The 20,200-nt window shown below is 42.2% G+C and overlaps 1 protein-coding gene and 1 pseudogene across 3 annotated transcripts in view; one reads left to right on the top strand and one right to left on the bottom strand.

Moving 5' to 3' along the window:
* atf7ip (activating transcription factor 7 interacting protein) overlaps positions 1-18,749 on the bottom strand; it is a 43,354-nt gene extending 24,605 nt beyond the window's left edge. The window contains exon 1 of one of the 3 annotated variants that reach the window (XM_088342639.1): positions 18,212-18,749. Coding sequence is in view for 1 of the 3 variants with exons in the window: in XM_088342638.1 (XP_088198764.1) it covers positions 12,847-12,852 (6 nt within the window). In the remaining 2 variants the exon portion in view is untranslated. Of the gene's footprint in view, positions 1-12,583; positions 12,621-12,846; positions 12,878-18,211 lie in introns of those variants that run through there. The other 2 variants (XM_088342638.1, XM_088342641.1) reach the window with 2 other exon arrangements.
* Positions 18,750-19,224: 475 nt separating this feature from the next.
* On the top strand, positions 19,225-19,347 carry LOC148361837 (U2 spliceosomal RNA; annotated as a pseudogene).
* The last annotated feature ends 853 nt before the right edge of the window (positions 19,348-20,200 follow it).

Here is a 20,200-nt window from a genome sequence, read left to right as displayed (position 1 = left end):
AACATAAAATGCGACAGAAACAAAATGAAAATAAATCCAAAAAGCTTGCCAACATAATTTTTGCCGTTCCATGTATTCCGTTACTCCCCAAGCCTGCACAAAATGTTGTAATTTTATTCATATTTAGTTTATGTTGTCGTTTTTTAGCATATTTGGTATTGGAGTAATCCGAAAGTAATTGAAAGTAATCAAGTTAAAGTAACCCTACCTAACCCTGATAATGAGAGTAAATGGCACAAGCAGTTGCCAAGCAACACCCCTCCCCCAACTCTAGCACGACTAGGACCGGATGGAAAACTACAGCAAGTTCAGACCAAACCAATTGAAAAGAGGGCAGGGGGGCGAAAAAGAAAGGGCTCTTGTCAAACGGGAGACATAATCAAAGTCAAATATTGTAGTAGATCAAACAAAGTTTATAGTTGGATTAAGTTTCTAACTCACTAGCACTTGAAGAGGTGTTCTGTCATGCAGACTGGTAACCGAGACTATTTATGTGGTTTGGATTAGTTTTGGGTTGGGTTTTACAGTGGAATCACCTGTATTTCTTAAACATATCGATATATTGAGATGCACATTGATTATATGAATAGATTCCCCCTGTTTACTCAGAGGACACAGCGAAGGAAAGGTAAAAAGGAAAGGGGAGGAGCTTATTTCAAAATTGTTTATCAAAGCCAGAAAGACACTGTTTTATATCCACAAAAGCAAATTAAAAAATGGTGCACAAAATTTACTTTTAAAAATGGCACAGAGGCACAGCGCAGACTGCTCTAAATTGCACTCAAAACCATGTGCAGCAGCAACCCTGCTCCTCCGGCCAACACAATTGCACTCCCCTCCCCCATACGAGCCTACCTTAATTTTCTCACATGGACTGAACCATTGATGTCATGGTGGGGGGATTATAAGCTTGTTGAAAAATACAAAGGGAAATAAAATACTTAATTACAAATTGACTGAAAAAGGCGCCGAAATAAGGTTATAGTAAATGAAATTTCATTTTTGCTCACGGCGCGTATAAAATGAGGCCGAATAAGTATTTCACAGGTAAGCATCTCAGTATATGCCATTAGGGTAACCCGAAAAAGTCTACTATTAAATGTTAATGTGAAATTGCAGAAGGACAAATGCAGTTTGCTTGGTAGCCTTGCAGCACAAGAAAGCAGAGCGCAGTTGGAGACTCTACAACAGGGGTCGGGAACCTTTTTGACTCAAAGAGCCATAAAAGCAAAATATATCAATTTTATTTTGGGAAAGAGCCACACTATATATTATGAGACAAATTTACTAAATTGCTAAACCCGCGCCCCAGAAAAAAGCTTAGTCTTCAGCACATTTATTTTTGATGATTTGATAAAAATTATGAAAAGAGAATAATGCCAGAGCCCGTGTCCCAAAATCAACAATCATAACACTTTCAACTTGTCTCTTTCTTGCAATTACTCAAGATCGGTAAAACTCATTTTGACCCTCTTTTTCATACATATTGGTTTCAAAACCAGATGTAAGCAGTTATTTTGTAAAAACGTCACAACATTCTGCAAACAGGGAGCCTGATGTGCTTATCAATGGCGCAGTCGGGGTAGGGCGAGAGATGGGAGGGAGTGCTTGCACTTTTTGCATAGCTCCACCTATCCCTCCCACTCACCCAATCAAAAAACTTTAAGTTCTCTTCCGGTGTTTTGGCGTATTTACAGTTTGTTCTGTGGATTCATCATAAGGTATCTGAACACTGAAGACAGATAATATAGTGATGTTTTATATAACGGATTATTTAGCGTTGTACAGCCAGAACGAGGTTTTTTTTTTTTTTTGTGACACCTTGACTGTAAATTGTAGTGAAAAACGTGCCCTATATATACTGCGAAGTACTGCTATTTTGTTACCTTTGGTTTGGCTCTGCGTGTATCTGAACAGGATTAGAAGCTTATGTTTTGGACGAGATGGAGAAAATTTGCATGCAATCAAATTTGTCTCTGAGCCACAGGTACTCAAAGAAAGAGCCATATATGGCTCGCGAGCCATAGGTTCCCGACCCCTGCTCTACAAGCTCCGTCTGCCCTCTCTACCGACACAGACAGGATAATTGTTGAATGGGCGGACCCATTACGTGACAAGGGTAGCACCTTAAAATAGGCAGAACCAATACTTATATTTCACCTGGAGCACACAAAATAATAATCACCTCAGGAAAGTTGAAGTTATCCCCAAAAAAAGAGTTAAAGACAGATTTATTCCTTTAGCTAAAAAAATGAATGAATTGCATTTTGAACAATGAAAAAGTTAAGGAAGAGTGATATGTGATACAAATCACCTTTCTTTGGCAACGAAAGTCAGTGTTCTTTAAAACAGCATGTCGGTTCTTTGCCCATCCCCCACCCTGTGGTAGTGCAGAAGCACAAAATGGCCACCAGTTCTCCTGCGAGCAGCATGCTCTGCTGAGACACGTGCGGAGTCCCAAACAGGCTCCGCCTACCAGCCAGGAAGGAAAAAAACATCAAGGGAAATCTATCCATAGAAAACTGAATTGTCGGGAGAAAACAAGTATAACTGTCATAAACAAAATTAAAGTTGCATGGTATTTGCCTTGCTAATGTTGTTACTAAAATACCATGTTATGAGATCACTGCTAACTATACAAATGAAGCGGACAAAAAACATCAAAATTTAATGTTGTGGTTTTCAATTTCACCATTTATCATATCTAAATTGAAAGGCAAGTCTGTGAGAGCTCAGAGTCTGCATTCCAATAATACTGCGCACGGTGAATACGAGTACCCTCCCCCACCCTCGCTGTGCTCATCTGGATTCAGTGAAACTCAAAATGGCCACCAGGTCTGCTAGTGCACTGATCCTGCAACCTCCAGCTCGTCTTCTGCTACAGCACTAATTTGTTTCCGGGGTTCTCGCAATGATATCCAATGAATATTCTAAGACGTTGTGATGATAGGTCTTTAGTATACTGTATTTCGCACAATACTCAAATTATGCTTCTCCTTCGCATAAGCATTTTAAAAAATCCGATAGAGTTGACACCTCTTCATATGGGCTGAATTCGTTCGAGGATTGTGCTCATCGGCAGAATTGTTCGTATAACGGGCAAATTTTCCCGAAAGGAAATAACTCAGAACTAATTGGTCTGTTCCCGCTCTCCAAAAGGCATCCAAGTGAAACCTAAATAGCTATAAAACGCATCTTACGGCTCACTAAAAACACATTTAAGAGGTAATTTAAACCTAAAAATGCAATAACAAGATAGATGAGATGAAATTAACAAAATAAAATGCGAGATTATTATGAATTTTTATCATGAATGCAGGCAAAGGCGTACGGGGCTCATTTCAAATTGTGTGCGGCTTATTATAATTTATATAAGGTACTTTTTAAAAGGACAAAATCTCATCTTGCCTATTTCTCCTTATCCGGATCGTCTCGGTCACTGGTCAACTTCATCGTTGTCGCAATATTCTACATAGTCTGATTTGCTGTGAGAAAATTGCCATGTTGATTTTGTAAGGTTTATTAGGGCTTAGTTAATGTTGTAGCCAAAATCGATAATAGAAATTGAATTCGATTGTCGACTTTTTTCCCCAAAATCGTTTTTGCCAACAGTAAGGCATTTCTACATGAATATAATCTCTGTTGAGAGTCACATTTGCAATCATGTCTGTCTTAAGTGGTAACATACAGAAATGATGGCATCAACATCAAGGATGTGTACAAAAGCCTTTCGGACCGCAGATACGGCGAATAAAAACCTGCATATCACGGCAGTACCTCGGTGATGGACGAACATCTAAAGAGAACTGTTGGACAGTTAAACGAAGCGGAGTCTGACTCGCAACAAAGGAATTGAAGTGACATTTAAGCCACTATGGTTATATTATGAATTTTAGATTTTGTACGTGTATAATATGCTATGAAACAGAGCTTGAGAGTTATGCCAGATTTTAAATTCATAATAAGTAGAAAAACTGTCATGTGTGCCTGTGATTTGTCTCCATTTCATACCTGATCACATGAAAATTGAAGTACTAATCTACAAATAAGAATGTTGATGTATTAAAAACGATAGTTGTGCAAATTGACAAATAAAAGAACACCTGGTCAAACATTGCTCAGGTGGACATTAAAACAGAAGTATAATTTAAAAGCAAAAAAACTTAAATTTGCAATCACTTGCATGGCAAAAAGGAGTTGGCATAATTTGCTCCCCTTTTTATACAGGCTAGCACAGGCCAAGTAGAAGGAAAAAGGGAAGAAAAAGTGGGGGAGGGTAAAAGCGCCAGTTTTCACTCACTCATTTTGAGTATCCTTTAGCATAATGCTATTGCACAACGTACTCATTTGTGCAAATTAAAAGGAAAACAACTGAAAATACACTTTGGTCTACAACGCAAGAAAATAAACAAAACTAATAACAAGCAGAACAACCGTCTCCAATCTCCTCAAAAATGTTTATTTTTTTCTTTACAGTTATAACATGTTGCGCTGTTATTGAATATTTTATAATGTATGACAACCTTTTAAAGTTTTACGATTGGACTATAGCTAGCACAAAACACAGGGGGCAGAAAGTGCGGCAACACCCATCCCCCACACCAGCAGTTTGCCTGCTCCAGTGCTAGGTTTTTACAGCCCAACCCGGACTAAACCACTGCAGCAGAAAAGGGGGTTTCAACACACATTCCGAGGACAAGTTCAGCTAGAGCAAGTCTGTTTGAGCTTTATGTATGTTCACAATACTGCGTTCCATGTCCTTTAAGGTTATCTATAAGAGACCAAGAAAGTGTTTTTGGAAAAGTTTACGTGCTCGTGCCTGCAGCTAGAAATGTGGCACAGCTAATTTTTTTTGCATCAAAGGCAAATATAACATTTTCCATTTATTGTCACGAGTGGAGAGCGCGATCTGTGCTACGAAAATAGCACTACAAATCGCACACATTCCACGATCTTTAAGACTTAGACCAATATAATCACCGGTACACATGGGAGCAACATGGCACTTCCCCTCCCCCACTCTCTGCCTTCCCTTGATTGCAGTCAACACATTCTAAAATGGCTCCTACAGTTGTATGTTGTCACTGCAAAAGAGCTCCTACACCTACTTCGGTACATTTTTGGTGTAATCGTAAAATTTTAGTAAGAAACAAATAAGAAACGACAACTTTTCATTATACTCTTACACAACAGTGTATAACAAAGAGAATTTTGAAAGTAAGGATTTTCTTTTGAATGTTTGTACTAGGTTATTCAGCAAAAACAATAGTTTTTACCAGAAACACATGTTTTTAAGTAATACTTTGAAGTGATACTGCATTTTAGTAAGACATTTTAACAATCGCGATAAATCATATTTTGCTCTTTTAATCAAAGATTATAAAGGAAATTTAATACACATAAACACATTAACAAAGAATATTGAAGTAACTTTCTTTGACCTTTGAAGATGAAGCAAATAACCAAAAAGGCCATCTTGGCATTTGTTGTAGTCTCACAGAACCAATCCCCAAGATTTTTCACTTTTTGAGGGTTAGTACTTCCAACTAGCATCACACTCGCGGGGACCTTTAAAACCCTGCCCTAAAGGAGCGGAGAAGGTATTGCGTACCCGGCAGCTAGATTTGGTTTGTAAAGGTGGCCGGACTACAATGGCACCGAGGAGGGACACCCAAGCTTGGACAAAGGGTGGGAATGATGAGGCTGTGAACAAGACCTTGCAGGGTTCGGAGTCGGGAACAGACATGGACAGACTAGGGTGCCGAGTCTGTCAAGAGGACGGGACCCCGGCCACCCTGGTCCTCTTAGGCCCAAGGGACGCGCAGCAGCAAAAGCGGGTAACTTGTGAGTTGGGCAACTGGTACCGTCTGGGTGGGTGCATCTGTGACGGAGGTCCGCACCCCCTTGCTTTCGTCACGCCCGCGACCTCACCCCGGCTGCATTCTTCGAAACCCTAGAGTCCCCTAAGAGGACGATTCTGAACCGTCCGGAGAAGGAGTGGGATGCCGCTGTGACACGTCCCAGAGGTCAGATGGGCGACCCAGCGTTGGATGTTCAGACCCATCTGCTTCCGTTACCCTGCCGCAGCCGTAGTACCCCTTACAGCCCTGAAGCCCCTTAAGACCCCATTCCGCTACGTGAAGGCAGGTGACTACACAGAACAGCCCGGTGTGGCGGAGCGGGACGCCACTCTGATGGGTTCTGGACGTCACCTGGGTGATACGGACGTCCGCGCCCAACTGCAGAAGTTACCCTGCCACGCCTGACGCCGCAGCGACGTTCTGGACGTCAGCTGGGCAAGCGTGCGACGTGCGACCTGCGTGGATGTACATCCTATAAGGGCTTTAAATTTGTCAACTTTTTGTAATACAGTGTGCTGCAGATTTTTGTATACAGAGACCCCTCGCTATTTTGCACTTCGGTTATAGCTGGTTCACTCCTCCCAGATTTCTAAAATGAACTAATTTTGTCTTTGTTTTCATGAATATCATTGTATCATAAATTGTGCTCAGTGGAAACAAGATTAAGGAGGGCGCTCTGTGTTGGAGGGTGTGACTGAGTGCACTGCCGTGATAGGCTGATTTGACTCTGAAAGGCTAGTGTTAGCTGTCAGTCAAACAGGGGAGGGCATGCGCAGTCTACGTCTCCAAATCAAAACAAACTCGCCACAGGGCTACACCTACAGCTAGCTTTTAAAGACTTGTTACATTTTAACTAAATTCATCAATTAAATCAAGAGTATGGGAAAGTCAGAAGAGCGCAGCAAAATTGTGATCACCAGCGGGTGCTTTGTGGGATTATAGAGTTCCAGAAACGACTCGGGCGGTGTCTGCGAGAAGGCAAGTGTAGTGCAGCTGGTCCTACTGTTAACGGCTAGGCTAACAATTGTTCGAAGCCACCACTGCAGCCCCTGTGTCTTGCCTATGCCAGGTCTATTAGCCATGAAATGGATGCCATAAATCCACAACTTGTATAAAACCGCTTTGTATGGGACTGTTTTATTTCAATCATTGCAGAGATGCGTGTCTATTCGAAGACACCCGATGCTAGAGCGCTAGCCGCATGGCTACAGCTACAGCTTGCTTTTAGAGGCTCGTTACAAATACAGTCTTGCACTTAAGGAAACCCTTTAATTTTGTCTTACTTTTGTACAATGACATTTCATTTTCATTTCAAAACCGTTCACTCAACATCAATTAGGTGTTGTGTGTGATCTTTATACATTGTGGAATTTTAGCGTGACTTTAGGAGCACCGGTACACTCAAACCAATCGGACAACTGACTTCTGTTTCTTAGCAGCTTATTTTCACGTCTGGTGAAACATGGCTCACATCTAGCATCCCGGATGCTAACGTGTAGCTACCCTGAGCTACCAGAGCTATCCGGAGCTACCCGGCTTTAGCGCTGTTAGACAAAGACACGAAAGCCTGTGGGAAGCGGAGAGGAGGTGGACTCGCTAACACGAGGTGGTGTATCCCTGGGCCCTCCATCTGCTGCAGGGACGTTGAACTTTTGGACTATCGTGTGACGTCATACACTCCGCTGTGGCTAAACTACAACAAAGCAGCCCGAGGGCATCCTGTTAATCTGTTAATAAACAACAAAGGAGACTGTTGGAAGTGTGAATTTCCCTGCGGGGATGAATAAAGTATCTATCTAAAAGAAATAACAACAAATGCATGTCGCTCGGAAGTAATTAGAACATGGTCAAGTGGTCGTCCTTACACTAATTGATGTTGTTTCCAAATGTACTGTGAAGTACTTTATTACCTTCAGTGTTCATCTGATCATAAGCTGCATGTTCATATTTAAGAAAGAAATTAGATGTTGTGTGTGTGTGTGTGTGTGTGTGTATGAACCGCATCAGATTTTAAGACGCCTGCTTAAGCCCCGCCATACATGGCGCCAACCGTGTGGCGAATTTGGTGTTGACAGCTTTGGTTGCGGAACTCCAAGAGTCCGTGCTCCCACACACTTGATGCCATTTTCAGATCTCCTGCAAGTTGTTTACATCAAGGGTTTTTGAATCATCTGACCATTCAAGATGGAAACTACCAGAGCAATTGCAAAGATGAGCACAGAGTTACTACTATGCCAAAAGAAAACGCGAATGAGGGCTGCGTCACGTAACATGTGAGCCCCAGAGTTCTAGACATCAGCACCAGGGCAGCAACACAGTGAAGAATAGTGCCAAATTGCAAAACAGACGTACAGTAGCTTGCGAAACTATTTGGCACCCTTGAACTTTGTGACCTTTTGGCACATTTCATACTACATAAAATATAAGATAAAGCTATAAATCTGTAATTTCTTGTGAAAAATTAACAATTAGTGGGACAAAATCATAAAATGGAACAAACTTTTTTAACAAATAAAAAACAAAAAAGTGGGTGTGCAAAATTATTCAGCCCCATTGAGTTGATACTTTGTAGCGTCACCTTTTGCTGCGATTACAGCGGCAAGTCGCTCGGGGTGTGTCCCAAACAGTTTTGCACATCGAGAAACTGATATTTTTGCCCATTCCTCCTTGCATAACAGCTCGAGCTTAGTGAGGTTGGATGGAAAGAGTCTGAACAGCAGTTTGCAGTTCTTTCCACAAATTTTCAATTGCATTGAGGTCTGGACTTTTACTTGGCCATTCTAACACCTTGATATGTTTTTTTGGTGAACCATTCCATTGTAACCTTTGCTATATGTTTTGGATCATTGTCTTGTTGGAAGAAAAATCTCTGTCCCAGTCTCAGGGCTTTTGCGGTCCTGTATTCGGCTCCATCCATCTTCCCATCAATTTTAACCATCTTCACTGTTCCTGCTGAAGAAAATCAGGCCCAAACCATGATGCTGCCACCACCATATTTGACTGTGGGGAATGTGTGTTGAGGGTGATGAGCTGTGCTGCTTTTCGCCAAACATAACGTCTCGCATTGTTGCCAAAAAGTTCGATTTTGGTCTCATCTGCTGACCGGAGCACCTTCCACATGTTTTGTGTGTCCCTCTGGTGGCCAGCGGCAAACTTTAAACAACACTTTTTATGGATATGTTTAAGAAATGGCTTCCTTCTTGCCACTCTTCCAAATAGGCCAGTTTTGTGCAGTATACGACTGATTGTTGTCCTACGGACAGATTCTCCCACCTCAGCTGTAGACCTCTGGAGGGGGGAGCGCTGTGCCATCGACACTGTGTATAGTGGCGATGGGGCGCTGCTGACCTCGACCCGGGACGTTGTGAATCGGTGGGCGGAGTACTTCGAAGACCTCCTCTATCCCACCGACACGTCTTCCTCTGGGGAAGCAGAGCCGGAGGACTCTAGGCTGGGCTCTCGTATCTCTGGGGTTGAAGTCACAGAGGTGGTCAAAAAGCTCCGCGGTGGCAGGGCCCTGGGGGTCAAGAGATCTGCCCGGAGTTCATTAAGGCTATGAATGTTGTGGGCGTAACATGGTTGACACGGCTCTGCAACATCGCGTGGACATCGGGGACAGTGCCTCTGGACTGGCAGACTGGGGTGGTAGTTCCCCTCTTTAAGAAGGGGGACCGGAAAGTGTGTTCCAACTACAGGGGAATCACACTTCTCAGCCTCCCTGGTAAGGTCTATTTAAGGGTCCTGGAGAGGAGGGTCCGCCAGGAGGTCGAATCTCGGATTCAGGGGGAACAGTGTGGTTTTAGTCCTGGCCGTGGAACACTGGACCAGCTCTACACACTCTGCAGGGTCCTTGAGGGTGCATGGCGACTTTGCCTGTCTGGTCTACATGTGTTTTGTGGACTTGGAGAAGGCATTTGACCGTGTTCCTCGGGAGGCCCTGTGGGGGGTGCTTCGGGAGTATGGGGTACCGCACAGTCTTATCTGGAATGTGCGGTCCCTGTATGCCCAGTGCCAGAGTCTGGTCCGCATTGCCGGCAGTAAGTCATATTTGTTCCCGGTGAGGGTTGGACTCCGCCAGGGCTGCCCTTTGTCACCGATTCTGGACAGAATTTCTAGGCGCAGCCTTGGTGGACATAAGAGTCCGGTTTGGGGGCCTCAGCATTGCGTCACCTCTTTTTCCAGATGACGTGGTGCTGTTGGCTTCCTCAGGCCGTGATCTTCAGCTCTTGCTGGAGCGATTCGCAGCCGAGTGTGAAGCGGCCGGGATGAGGATCAGCACCTCTAAGTCCGAGACCATGGTACTCAGCCGGAAAAAGGTGGCATGCTCCCTCCGGGTTGGGGATGAGATCTTGCCCCAAGTGGAGGAGTTCAAGTATCTTGGGGTCTTGTTCACAAGTGAGGGTAGGATGGAACGGGAGATAAACAGACGGGTCGGTGCAGCGTCAGCCGTCATTCGGGCCCTGTACCGGTCCGTCGTGGTGAAGAGGGAGCTGAGCTGAAAGGCAAAGCTCTCGATCTACCCGTCGATCTACGTTCCTACCCTCACCTATGGTCATGAACTTTGGGTTATGACCGAAAGAACACGATCCTGGATACAAGTGGCCGAAATGAGTTTCCTCCGCACTGTGTCTGGGTTTTCCCTTAGAGATAAGGTGAGAAGCTCAGTCATCCGTGGAGGGACTCTGTGTAGAGCCACTGCTCCTCCGCATTGAGAAGAGCCAGTTGAGGTGGCTCGGGCATCCGATAAGGATGCCTCCTGGACGACTCCCTCGGGAGGTGTTCCGGGCATGTCCCACCGGCAGGATGCCCTGAGGGCGACCCAGGACACGCTGGAGAGACTATGTCTCTAGGCTGGCTGTGGAACGACTCGGGATCCCGTCGGATGAGCTGGAGGAGGTGCCTGGGGATAGGGACGTCTGGGCTTCCCTTTTAAGGCTGCTGCCCCCGCACCCAACCCCGAGTAAGCGGAAGATAATGGAGGGATGGAAAGAACATCTCAACCTTAAACCCGCTTCATTTTGCAAAAAATTACCATAAACATTTGTACATACAATGTTTCTCTGGACTGAGGATCATGATTTTGTCTTTCTTCTTGCAGATAAAAAAAAAGCATCACCATTGAAAGGATTGTCGTCAGACTGTTAATAAGCAAATATGTGTCTGTACAATGTCACCAGTTACTGAAATAGGTGGTGCTACATATCATTGGAAGACTTCAACTCTTGAGATTCAAGATGTGATGACCATTTCAAAATGTACTAATCACAGAAACATTACAATCAGTCTGAAACAAGATACCCAAAAACTATAAAGCAGGCTCACCAATCATCCCCTGGTAGTCAGCTCATGAGTTGATTGTCTGCAAATATAGACTTGTTACATCCAGGACCATCCAGTGAATCAAACCATGTAAAATATTGACTCCAAGACAAACAATAATGCCAACAGCTAAAATATATCCGACATAAAGCATTTCTGCATGGTTGGACATTTCTTGATGTAATAAGTTCGTTTCGCCACACAATTCCCGTTTACTAATAAACAGATTTTTTTTTCCAAAACTGCCCAATAGCCTACAACTTTATGATTGACCCCACTCTTGGGCCAAGAGCTGGCATTTTTTCATGTTACACAGCACGCATTAGCCTAAGAGGCCCTGAATTGATAAACATCGCCTCCTTTGGCTTTGAATATTGTTAGCCAATAGAGACCACATCAAATGATATTTGAGACATTGGTTAGCCATTGAAATTATGAAAAGATCAATATGCAGTTCTACAAAGTGTATTCAAATTAGTCCCCAAACTAAACGTGCGTAAGTAACGCCCCTCATAATCCATCTTTATGCAGCATTACTATGCGCAAGTGTGCGCAATAGTCATAGACTTGGAAAGAGAGGTCAAACATTTTCAACTCTATTAAAATGTCTAAAAACATCGGCCAAAGTACTATACACAGTTGCAAAGGTTTTGGTCCTGTAAAGTGGTCGTCTACAATTCGCCAACTTTGGAAACGCCTAGACCTACCCATATAAAAATGTGTACATTACAATGTTTAGGTTTTGAGATTGTGATAAAATTTGTCAAGGTACTTGGTAAGGCTTCAAGCTATTGTCTCACCCCTTTTCCAGCTAAGATCCCCATGCTACACTCAACTGCAGGGAGACTCTTCGTGATTTAGGGCTATACAAATAAAGATGACTTGACTTGACTTGACATTTGATTGCAATTTTTTTCAAATTAACGATTTCTGTGTGTTCCAACTCAAGATTCCTCAATATTAGTAGCACTTCCAATGGTTATTTCAGTTTGAAAAAAAAACTGCAGTATTTGTTACCTTTCAAAAGAGAACAAAACTATCCATACTGTTCAAGAGCAGCATTCAATTTACTTTGGATATGTCTTGGGATTTTAGACAATTTCTTCAGTAACGTTAAGGGATTCACCTCATAAGACCTTAGCTTCTTATTTGATTTGCATTAATGTCTACGCCATTTCTTAGGTTAAGTGATGTACCTGTAGAATATTTTTACAACAAGTTACGGAAATATGGTATGAAACAGATTTCGCAATCTTGAATGGTCACGTGATTCCAAACACCTGATCAACAAAACTTAAAGCTTCCCTGAAAATGGATTTTAGTCCCGGGCCAGCGCCACCTGTCAACGCCGCTGTTCATAAACAGTATTACGTAAAAGGCGGCTGGTGTATGCAAGGTTTTACCCGAGGTATCCCAACACCTTCAGCTGCTGCGGAGCGTTTCTAGGAGATTTGGCCTTTCAGACTCCAAGCCACAAAAGGAACAAAAAATAAGAATAAAAAATCTGATCTATAGCAGATAGTAAAGCTATGTGAGTGTATATTTATTGGGATTTTTGAATTCCTACCTGAATTGCGTTAAACTGGATTGTTTAAGGTAATTGGAGGTCAGCAGTTAATATCATTGTTTAACGGATTCAAACATTTTTACTTGCATTCCAACATACCGTCATTTGCTGCGAGACAACACTGCACTGTTTTTGTTTGCCGTGGTTACCACTAAGTCAAAATGGCTGCCGCAGCCCAGAATCCAACACAGCACCATGAGTATATACACAGTGTTCGTCGTGTGCAAACATACAAAGTAACTACACAATAATGTGCAAGCAAGCATTATCAATTTGTCATAAAAATTGTTTTTCCTTACTTATAATTGGAGTACTTATTTGGAGTTACAAAATTATATTCAAAAAACATATTGGATTAATTGTACCTCCATTATCATTGATGAGAAAAAAACTTTGGAACATTGAGTCATGATAATAGTTCAATTGATGAACCGATCTTAAACTGTGTTGTATATATATATTTGTATCACATCATCAAAGCGGCGCTGCCACGAGCGGTTGCCTTTTCCAGCAGCTGCCCTGTTGTTTTATTGTCTGCTCCTATCTTCGGTGTTTTTTCTTCTCGTTTTGACAACTACACTATGGATTACTTCTATCCTATGGACATGGGTTTTAACGCACAAGAAATACGTTTATTCAAGGAATTTCAACTCCTTGCCCTGAAGATTTCTCGTGCCGGCGTGATGAAGGGGCCTATGGTGGAGGAAAAGCCGGAGCTAGCGAAGCGGCTAGCGGCGTTATAAGTCTTCGGTACCATCCGTAATCATGGTAAATGCGAACTCACGACCAAATAAGATCATCGAGTGCTGGTGGAAAACATCGAAGCGCACAGGGAGCGCAGTTGCTGTGTTTTGCGGAAACGTGGCTCACGTTTAGCATTCCGGACGCTAACGTGTAGCCACCCGGAGCTACCCGGAGCAATCCGGCTTCAACGCCGCTAAACAGAGACACGAAAACCGGGGAGAATCGGAGAGGAGGCGGACTTGCTAACACGAGGTGGTGTATCCCTGGATTTTCACAAAGAAAAGTTTTCCATCTGCCGCAGGGATGTCGAAATTTTGGACTGGCGTGACGTCATCCACTTCGCTACAAGCACCCCTAGGGCATCATGTTCATCTGTTAATAAACAACATGGTAGACTGCTGGAAGTGTGAATTTCCCTACGGGGATGAATAAAGTATCTATCTATCTATCTATCTATCTATCTAAACAGCGTACATTGCTGTATATGTTTATAGCATACATTGTGGTATGACATAACAGTGGCAACACTTGTGGGGGGGGGGGGTTAACATTGTTGACTTGTGTAGTTTTTGAAACTGAAATCGGTTTTGATTTCCAACAACCACATGACAATAGTCCAGGAAAAAACTTTCACATCCAGAGATATAGATATACAGAAGATCTCTGTGTACGACATTAGTACATTCTTAAGTAACATCACAAAGAGAAATTTCTGTATAGTGGGAATAGAAACCCATCGCAATGCGTAGCTAATGCGTTACAAACCCCTAGTAACACAGATAAAAAAATATTAAAATGGTAACTCTTTGTGTATCATGTGCGAGCTTATTTTAAATAACGTTAAAGTATAGATAAATATTCAAGTAAAAGAAATCATGTTGTGGGCAGCACGGGGGCGCAGTGGTTAGAACGTGTGCGGCACAGTTCTGAGGTCATGAGATCAAACCTCCTGTGCTTGCGTGGGTTTCCACCCACATTCCAAAAACATGCATAACAGGTTAATTGGCCGGTTCAAATTGTCCCTAGGTGTGAATGAGCAAGCTGGCTGGCAACCGGTTCAAGGTGTCCCCTGCCCACTGCTCAAAGATAGCTGGGATGGGATCCAGCACCCCCGCAACCCTACTGAGGATAAGAGGTGCAATGAAATGATCTGCATATAGCGCTTTTCAAGTCAAGACTTCCCAAAGCGCTTTACAGTGTGCTTCACATTTCCCAATAGCGGCTGTGCAGCCATGTAAGGCGCTAACCTGCTCATTGGGGGCATTAGGGATTCAGTGTCTTATCCACGGACACTTCAACATGTAACACGGAGGAGCCGGGATTCGAACTGCGATCTCTTGATCCCAAGGCGAGCGCTCTACCTCCTGAGCCACTGCCGCCCCAGATAATGGATGGATGGAAATCATGTTTACCATTGGTAAACGTAGAAAGTCGGGAACGCTGTATCCTGGAGATCTACTGTAATCACAACACATCTTGAATTGATAAGTTTGAGTTTAAGAAAAGTCAACATGCAATTTTATTTCTATATCATGTGTTGGCCTAGAGATGGATGGGTGCCACCAGGCTGTACTTGCCTAAGACACACCACAGGAAGTGGTGCTCCTACAACCCTAGTGGTTAAGGGAACCAACCAACCCCCCAACTGATCACTTGCTTGAATTGATATTCCAGCCATCAGTTGGGTCTTCAAAACAACTTACTAGCAGAACATGCTTGATCATCTTTGTCATTAGTTGCCAACATACTATAGCATTGACATTACAGTGGGTTTTCATATAAGCCATTTGCTACAGTTCCGCAACCCTTAAACAAAGTTATGTGCCAAACTATGATTACTAATCGCCATTGCACCATCTCAAATACAGGGTACGAGCCAGGTAACAGATGTGCTTCAAAAATTATAATTCTGTACTTTTTAAACGGCAGACACTTTGCTAAATTTGTAGCCATTCTTTTAGGAATAATACATTCTTCCCTTATGCAAGAATACATAACATTTGACCAATATGTCAGTTTGGTATGTGTTTTTGAGTTGACAAAATAATGTTGATTTTGAAAATATGCTCCTGTAAAATACTGTACGCTTACAATGCGTCACACAAATTATTCTTTTATTAGAAATGCGAGTCAATGGACATACTTTCCCTGATTAGTGCAAAATGCATTGGCTTGCCTTACTTTTTCTCTGTGATTTAAATGGCAGAAATAACGCTTTGATTCTCATGTATGAATTCCTGCATCTTTGTCAACTATCAAGTATATTTGATACATTTTTAAAGAACTGTTCCTAACTGCTCAAATCAGCCCAGCTACTGAAGTTAAGCCACGCCCACATGCAAGGCCAGGGTGGTGTATGGAAAATTACTGGCCTGTACCATTTTAAACCTAAAGGGGGGGTTTCAAGTAGCACAATTACCAGGAATGCAGCAGCTTGATACTCACCTGTAACAAAATGTAATTGCCAGAAGCCTTGGGATGATGATAAATCCTATTCCATTGAAATCCAAAACTATGCAAATTGCTTATCATTATTGCAAACTAAAATGTCACACTTAGTGTGAAGTGAGTTAATATGTTTTTTTTTTTTTTGCTTAAACGCTCTTTAAAACTCAAAAGATTGGCAACTTCTACAAAAACCTGCTCCCCTCAAACGGCCGTCTCTGCTGTCTGCTGGGCATGAAGCCCACTGTAGCACTAACCCATTTTGTTTAATCGAATGGTCTAATATGAAAGAAATCTAGTACACATTTATTGACGCAAACATCTGATGTCGGATTAAAAAAAAAACTTGTAAAATCAAAACAAAATGTGTCTGTCCTGATTTAACACAAAAGTCCGCATTGAAAAGCAGTGCCGGGCATAACAATTACAAAACCAATGAAATATCAGAACACGAACAATGGTGTGATGCAACCCATTTTAATTCCTCAGCCTGTAGAGGGTGTAATTGCAATACACCATTTTCATTTCTAATTGAATTATTTTGGAATTCCTCTGTTTCTATCAGTTCTGTTTGTCAATGAAGAAGATTTGAGCCAAAATGAAGCAAAATTGATTCAAATGTAGGACATGGAAAACGTATGAACATGCTCATTTCATAGAAATAAACTGACAAGTGATGACATGCTAACAGTTATATGATAAAATTGCTTTGTTTAGTGTTTTCACAAAAAACAAAAAAACATTTGCAGCACCGGCAGCCTGCAGCCAATAGAAACCCAACCCGTGTGCGGTAAAGATTCCCCTCCCCCATTTTCAAACACTTCATGTAACAGACCATAAGGTACTTCATTGTATGTTAGCATTTTCTTCGATGTTAACACTTGCAGCCCGTGACTGGATAAATATGTGGCGGTATGATCAGGATTGGTTGGCCTCGCTCTTTGAAGATTGGTACTTAACGCATAAAACTATTTTTGGAATTGCCATGCAAAATGAATTATGAATTAGCATTATTAGGCGTTGAAAGATTTCAGTTGCGAAAAAAGTCGAGATACTTTTTTTTTCCCACGTGACTGCTATAATTTATATAAGTCGTACACGAACAAGGGAAGATTATAAAAATGTGTGCCCTAAGTAGAAAATTTGTAAACTGGAATGATTAATAAAGGCCCAAGTAATTGTATATTTTAACAACGTAATGATCAAATTTAGTTGAGAACCGTTGTACAACGTCTAATTTGCTTTAAAAGGATACGGTATATGATTTAGCACCTCCTAGTGGTGAGAATGCTTTTGTCATGCAAAGAGCAACATTGCTTTGAATAATAAGCAGAAATACATATGTATGTTATAAACATGCTTTTTATTTTAAACACTCGTGTGTCAAGAAACTTTCGGTTGTTTTGCAATACATGATTTTCCGCCATCTTGTGGCTAACGGTACATACCCTTTGTGAAAAGCTAGGCAAAAAATATTAAGGAACATTGAGTATCTGTAGTTTGTAATCTCCGTTGAGCTATGTAGCACTCATTGTTGTGGTTCTAATTACGAAAAGCTATCAGTGACCAAACGTATACATGCCAACTTTTTGAATATTAAATGGCTGTAGGCATTATAACGCAGTCTAGTTTTAAACGCGAAACACACTGTGTGTCCAGAATATTCACATAAAAAAGAACAACAACAAAAGAAAACAATGTGTTTTTGTTTAAAACCACAATCGGCAAACCTTTACCAGTTCAGAAATCGAATGCGATCACTGGAGCGGTTAATATAAAATTTAGTTTAGTTAAAAAAAAAAAAAAAACAGTAATTTGTATTTTATTTTTAACAGCAGGCGTTTTTAAGGGCCGAAAAGCAATAGTTTAACGCGTGCAACTTTATTGTTGCCAGACTATTTGAAAAGAAAAAGTCAACTTTTACCAAAACGGAAATCTAACGCTATTGGTTGGCCGGCTTATTCACGCACAAAGACTTTATCTTGCTTCAAAATAAAGCAGCTTTAAACTTTAAGACTGGTCTCGAGTCAAGATTTTATTGATGTTGACATTTAAAAAAGCGGTAGGTGTTTCAAAGAAGCGTAACGAGGTAGTGTTGGCAGGTTTGCAGACGCTTGTTTTAAGTTTTAACTTTAAAAAAATAACACATCCAAAATATGTAACAGGTAAATAAGGGTTTGAATTGAGTCAACCGTGTAAAAGTGTCAATAATTTGTGATCAAACGCCCATAAACGAGATATAAATGCTAGCTTTAGCTGCAGTTCCATCACTCACCGACAGAGGCGCCGTCAAGCGATGTTGCCGTGAATTTTCCGCGTTTCGCGAGAAGTAACACAAGTGCGTCCGCTTCTTTTTCACGCCACCGGATGCTTAAAAGTCCGCTGGCCCTGGACACGGAGGTCGGGGGAAAGCCGGTGAACTCTTCTCCAAAGCTAGCAGTGCTGTTGTGCTTTGGTTTGCTTTAACGCCCGCGAACCGAGTCCGGTTCTCTTTTCTGAGTCGCTCCTCCTCTTTTCCAACGCGCACAAAAACCGTCTGTGGCGCGGAGGCGGGAAGAGAGGACGACTCGCGGAGGAGGAGAAGTGGGAGGGGAAGATGGTGGACTCTACCAACTCCCGAGTTCCTCACTTGGCTCCAGTCTATACGTGTGTAAGAGCTCAACGGCAACAGCAACCCAGCTACGGGAAAAGGTAAGGGACCTAAGTCCACGCTCTAAAAGCTCCCGGTGAAATTGGAGCAGAAGCTGGGCTAAAAAAAGGAAAAAACGGAAGAGAATGTCAAGGTCCGGACTGTATCGACACAGATTGCTAACATGGCGGATTGGCAGTAGGGGGCTGGGCTAGTTTGAACCTGGGGGAGGGATTTAAACGTAGGGGGAGGAGTTAACTCGAAAAACAACTCCAAGCTATGATGAACTATCGAAAAACAGTGTCATGTGATTGCAGAATGGGCTAATCCAGAATATCCAACGTCCGGCCCGGGGGCCAATTACAGCCCATGATCAAATGTTTACTAGCTTGTGGCCTCTGTCATAAAAATTCTCATTTGTGGCCCTGCAGTAAAGTTGACCACAGTATAAAATGAACTTGTACCAAAATCACATTTTTAAAAACCACATGCATTATCACCAGAACCCCGCTCTCGCCTCCCACATAACCCCTGACCTTTAGCAACTACACTGGCTCCCTGTCAACCAAAGAATCACACAGAAAATATTTCTGAACATTTGCTCGGCCATTCATAACCTACTTCTCTGACCTCCTTCACATTTCCACGCCATCCCAGAAATTTCTGGCCGTGATTAGCCATGATCATTGATTTTTGCAATCCGGAGATGGAATGGGAGCTTGCTCTGTCCACTCCACGCATCGGCCCGGTATTGCAGTACCTCCGGGACCGCTGCATTCGCAATGATCGCAGCAAGGCTTTAAGGCTAGGACCTTAGCTTGGCCTTTTGGCTGGGAGTGAGAGTCCCGGCTCCTAGGCTTTGTAGCGTATTATGAACTGACCGATGACGGATAATGAATAAAGAAGATAGATCAATAACCCTTAAAAAAATGTATTGGGATTTTGTCAACTTGGTTAGATTCCCGGGTCCTCCGAGATAATTGTCAAAGTGTCATTGGGCAAGACACTGAACTAATGTCTAATTTTAAAAATTATTGTTTGCAGCGATGCAGCTCATTTTTCTCTTGTGCTCCTTTTAGCATTATCTCGTGGGCCACTCAAAATGATCTGGTGCGCCACCTTTGGCCCGTAGGCCATGAGTTTGACACTTGTGCCCTAGAAAATAAAGGACATTGGGTATTTTGGGGTGTTTTAGACATTTTACATTTTAGGGGATAGGTTTTGAGGTCTGATTTACTAATCTCAGAAGAAGAACCAGCTAAAATATGTGAAACAATAGTGACTACGGAACTCTGTTTGGCCAGGTCTAAGAATGGAATGAGTAGTATGAGGCCTGGAGGCAGTATTTTGTAATGGACACTGTTTGGTCAAAAATGGACTTAACTTTGCGGTGCTGGATTTCAGTGGATGTCGCTGATTATTTAAGTAGACCTTCCACAAGATACATATCTGACAATTTGTTAACATACCTCGAACACATGATAATGCCAGCTATTAAAATGTATATAATCAATTATACAAGTTCAAAATGAAAAGCTCCTGATGGAATCACTTTTAAACGCACGTAAAAAAGGTATAACAATATTAAATATGTGTATGTGTATTCTGTTGACCTCATCATGGAGGAGTTAGCCA

The sequence above is a fragment of the Urocampus carinirostris genome, chromosome 8 (assembly GCF_059441175.1).
Source record: "Urocampus carinirostris isolate Australia breed hairy pipefish chromosome 8, RoL_Ucar_1.0, whole genome shotgun sequence".
NCBI classification, from domain to species: domain Eukaryota; kingdom Metazoa; phylum Chordata; class Actinopteri; order Syngnathiformes; family Syngnathidae; genus Urocampus; species Urocampus carinirostris.
This window is presented reverse-complemented; position numbering and strand designations above follow the sequence as displayed.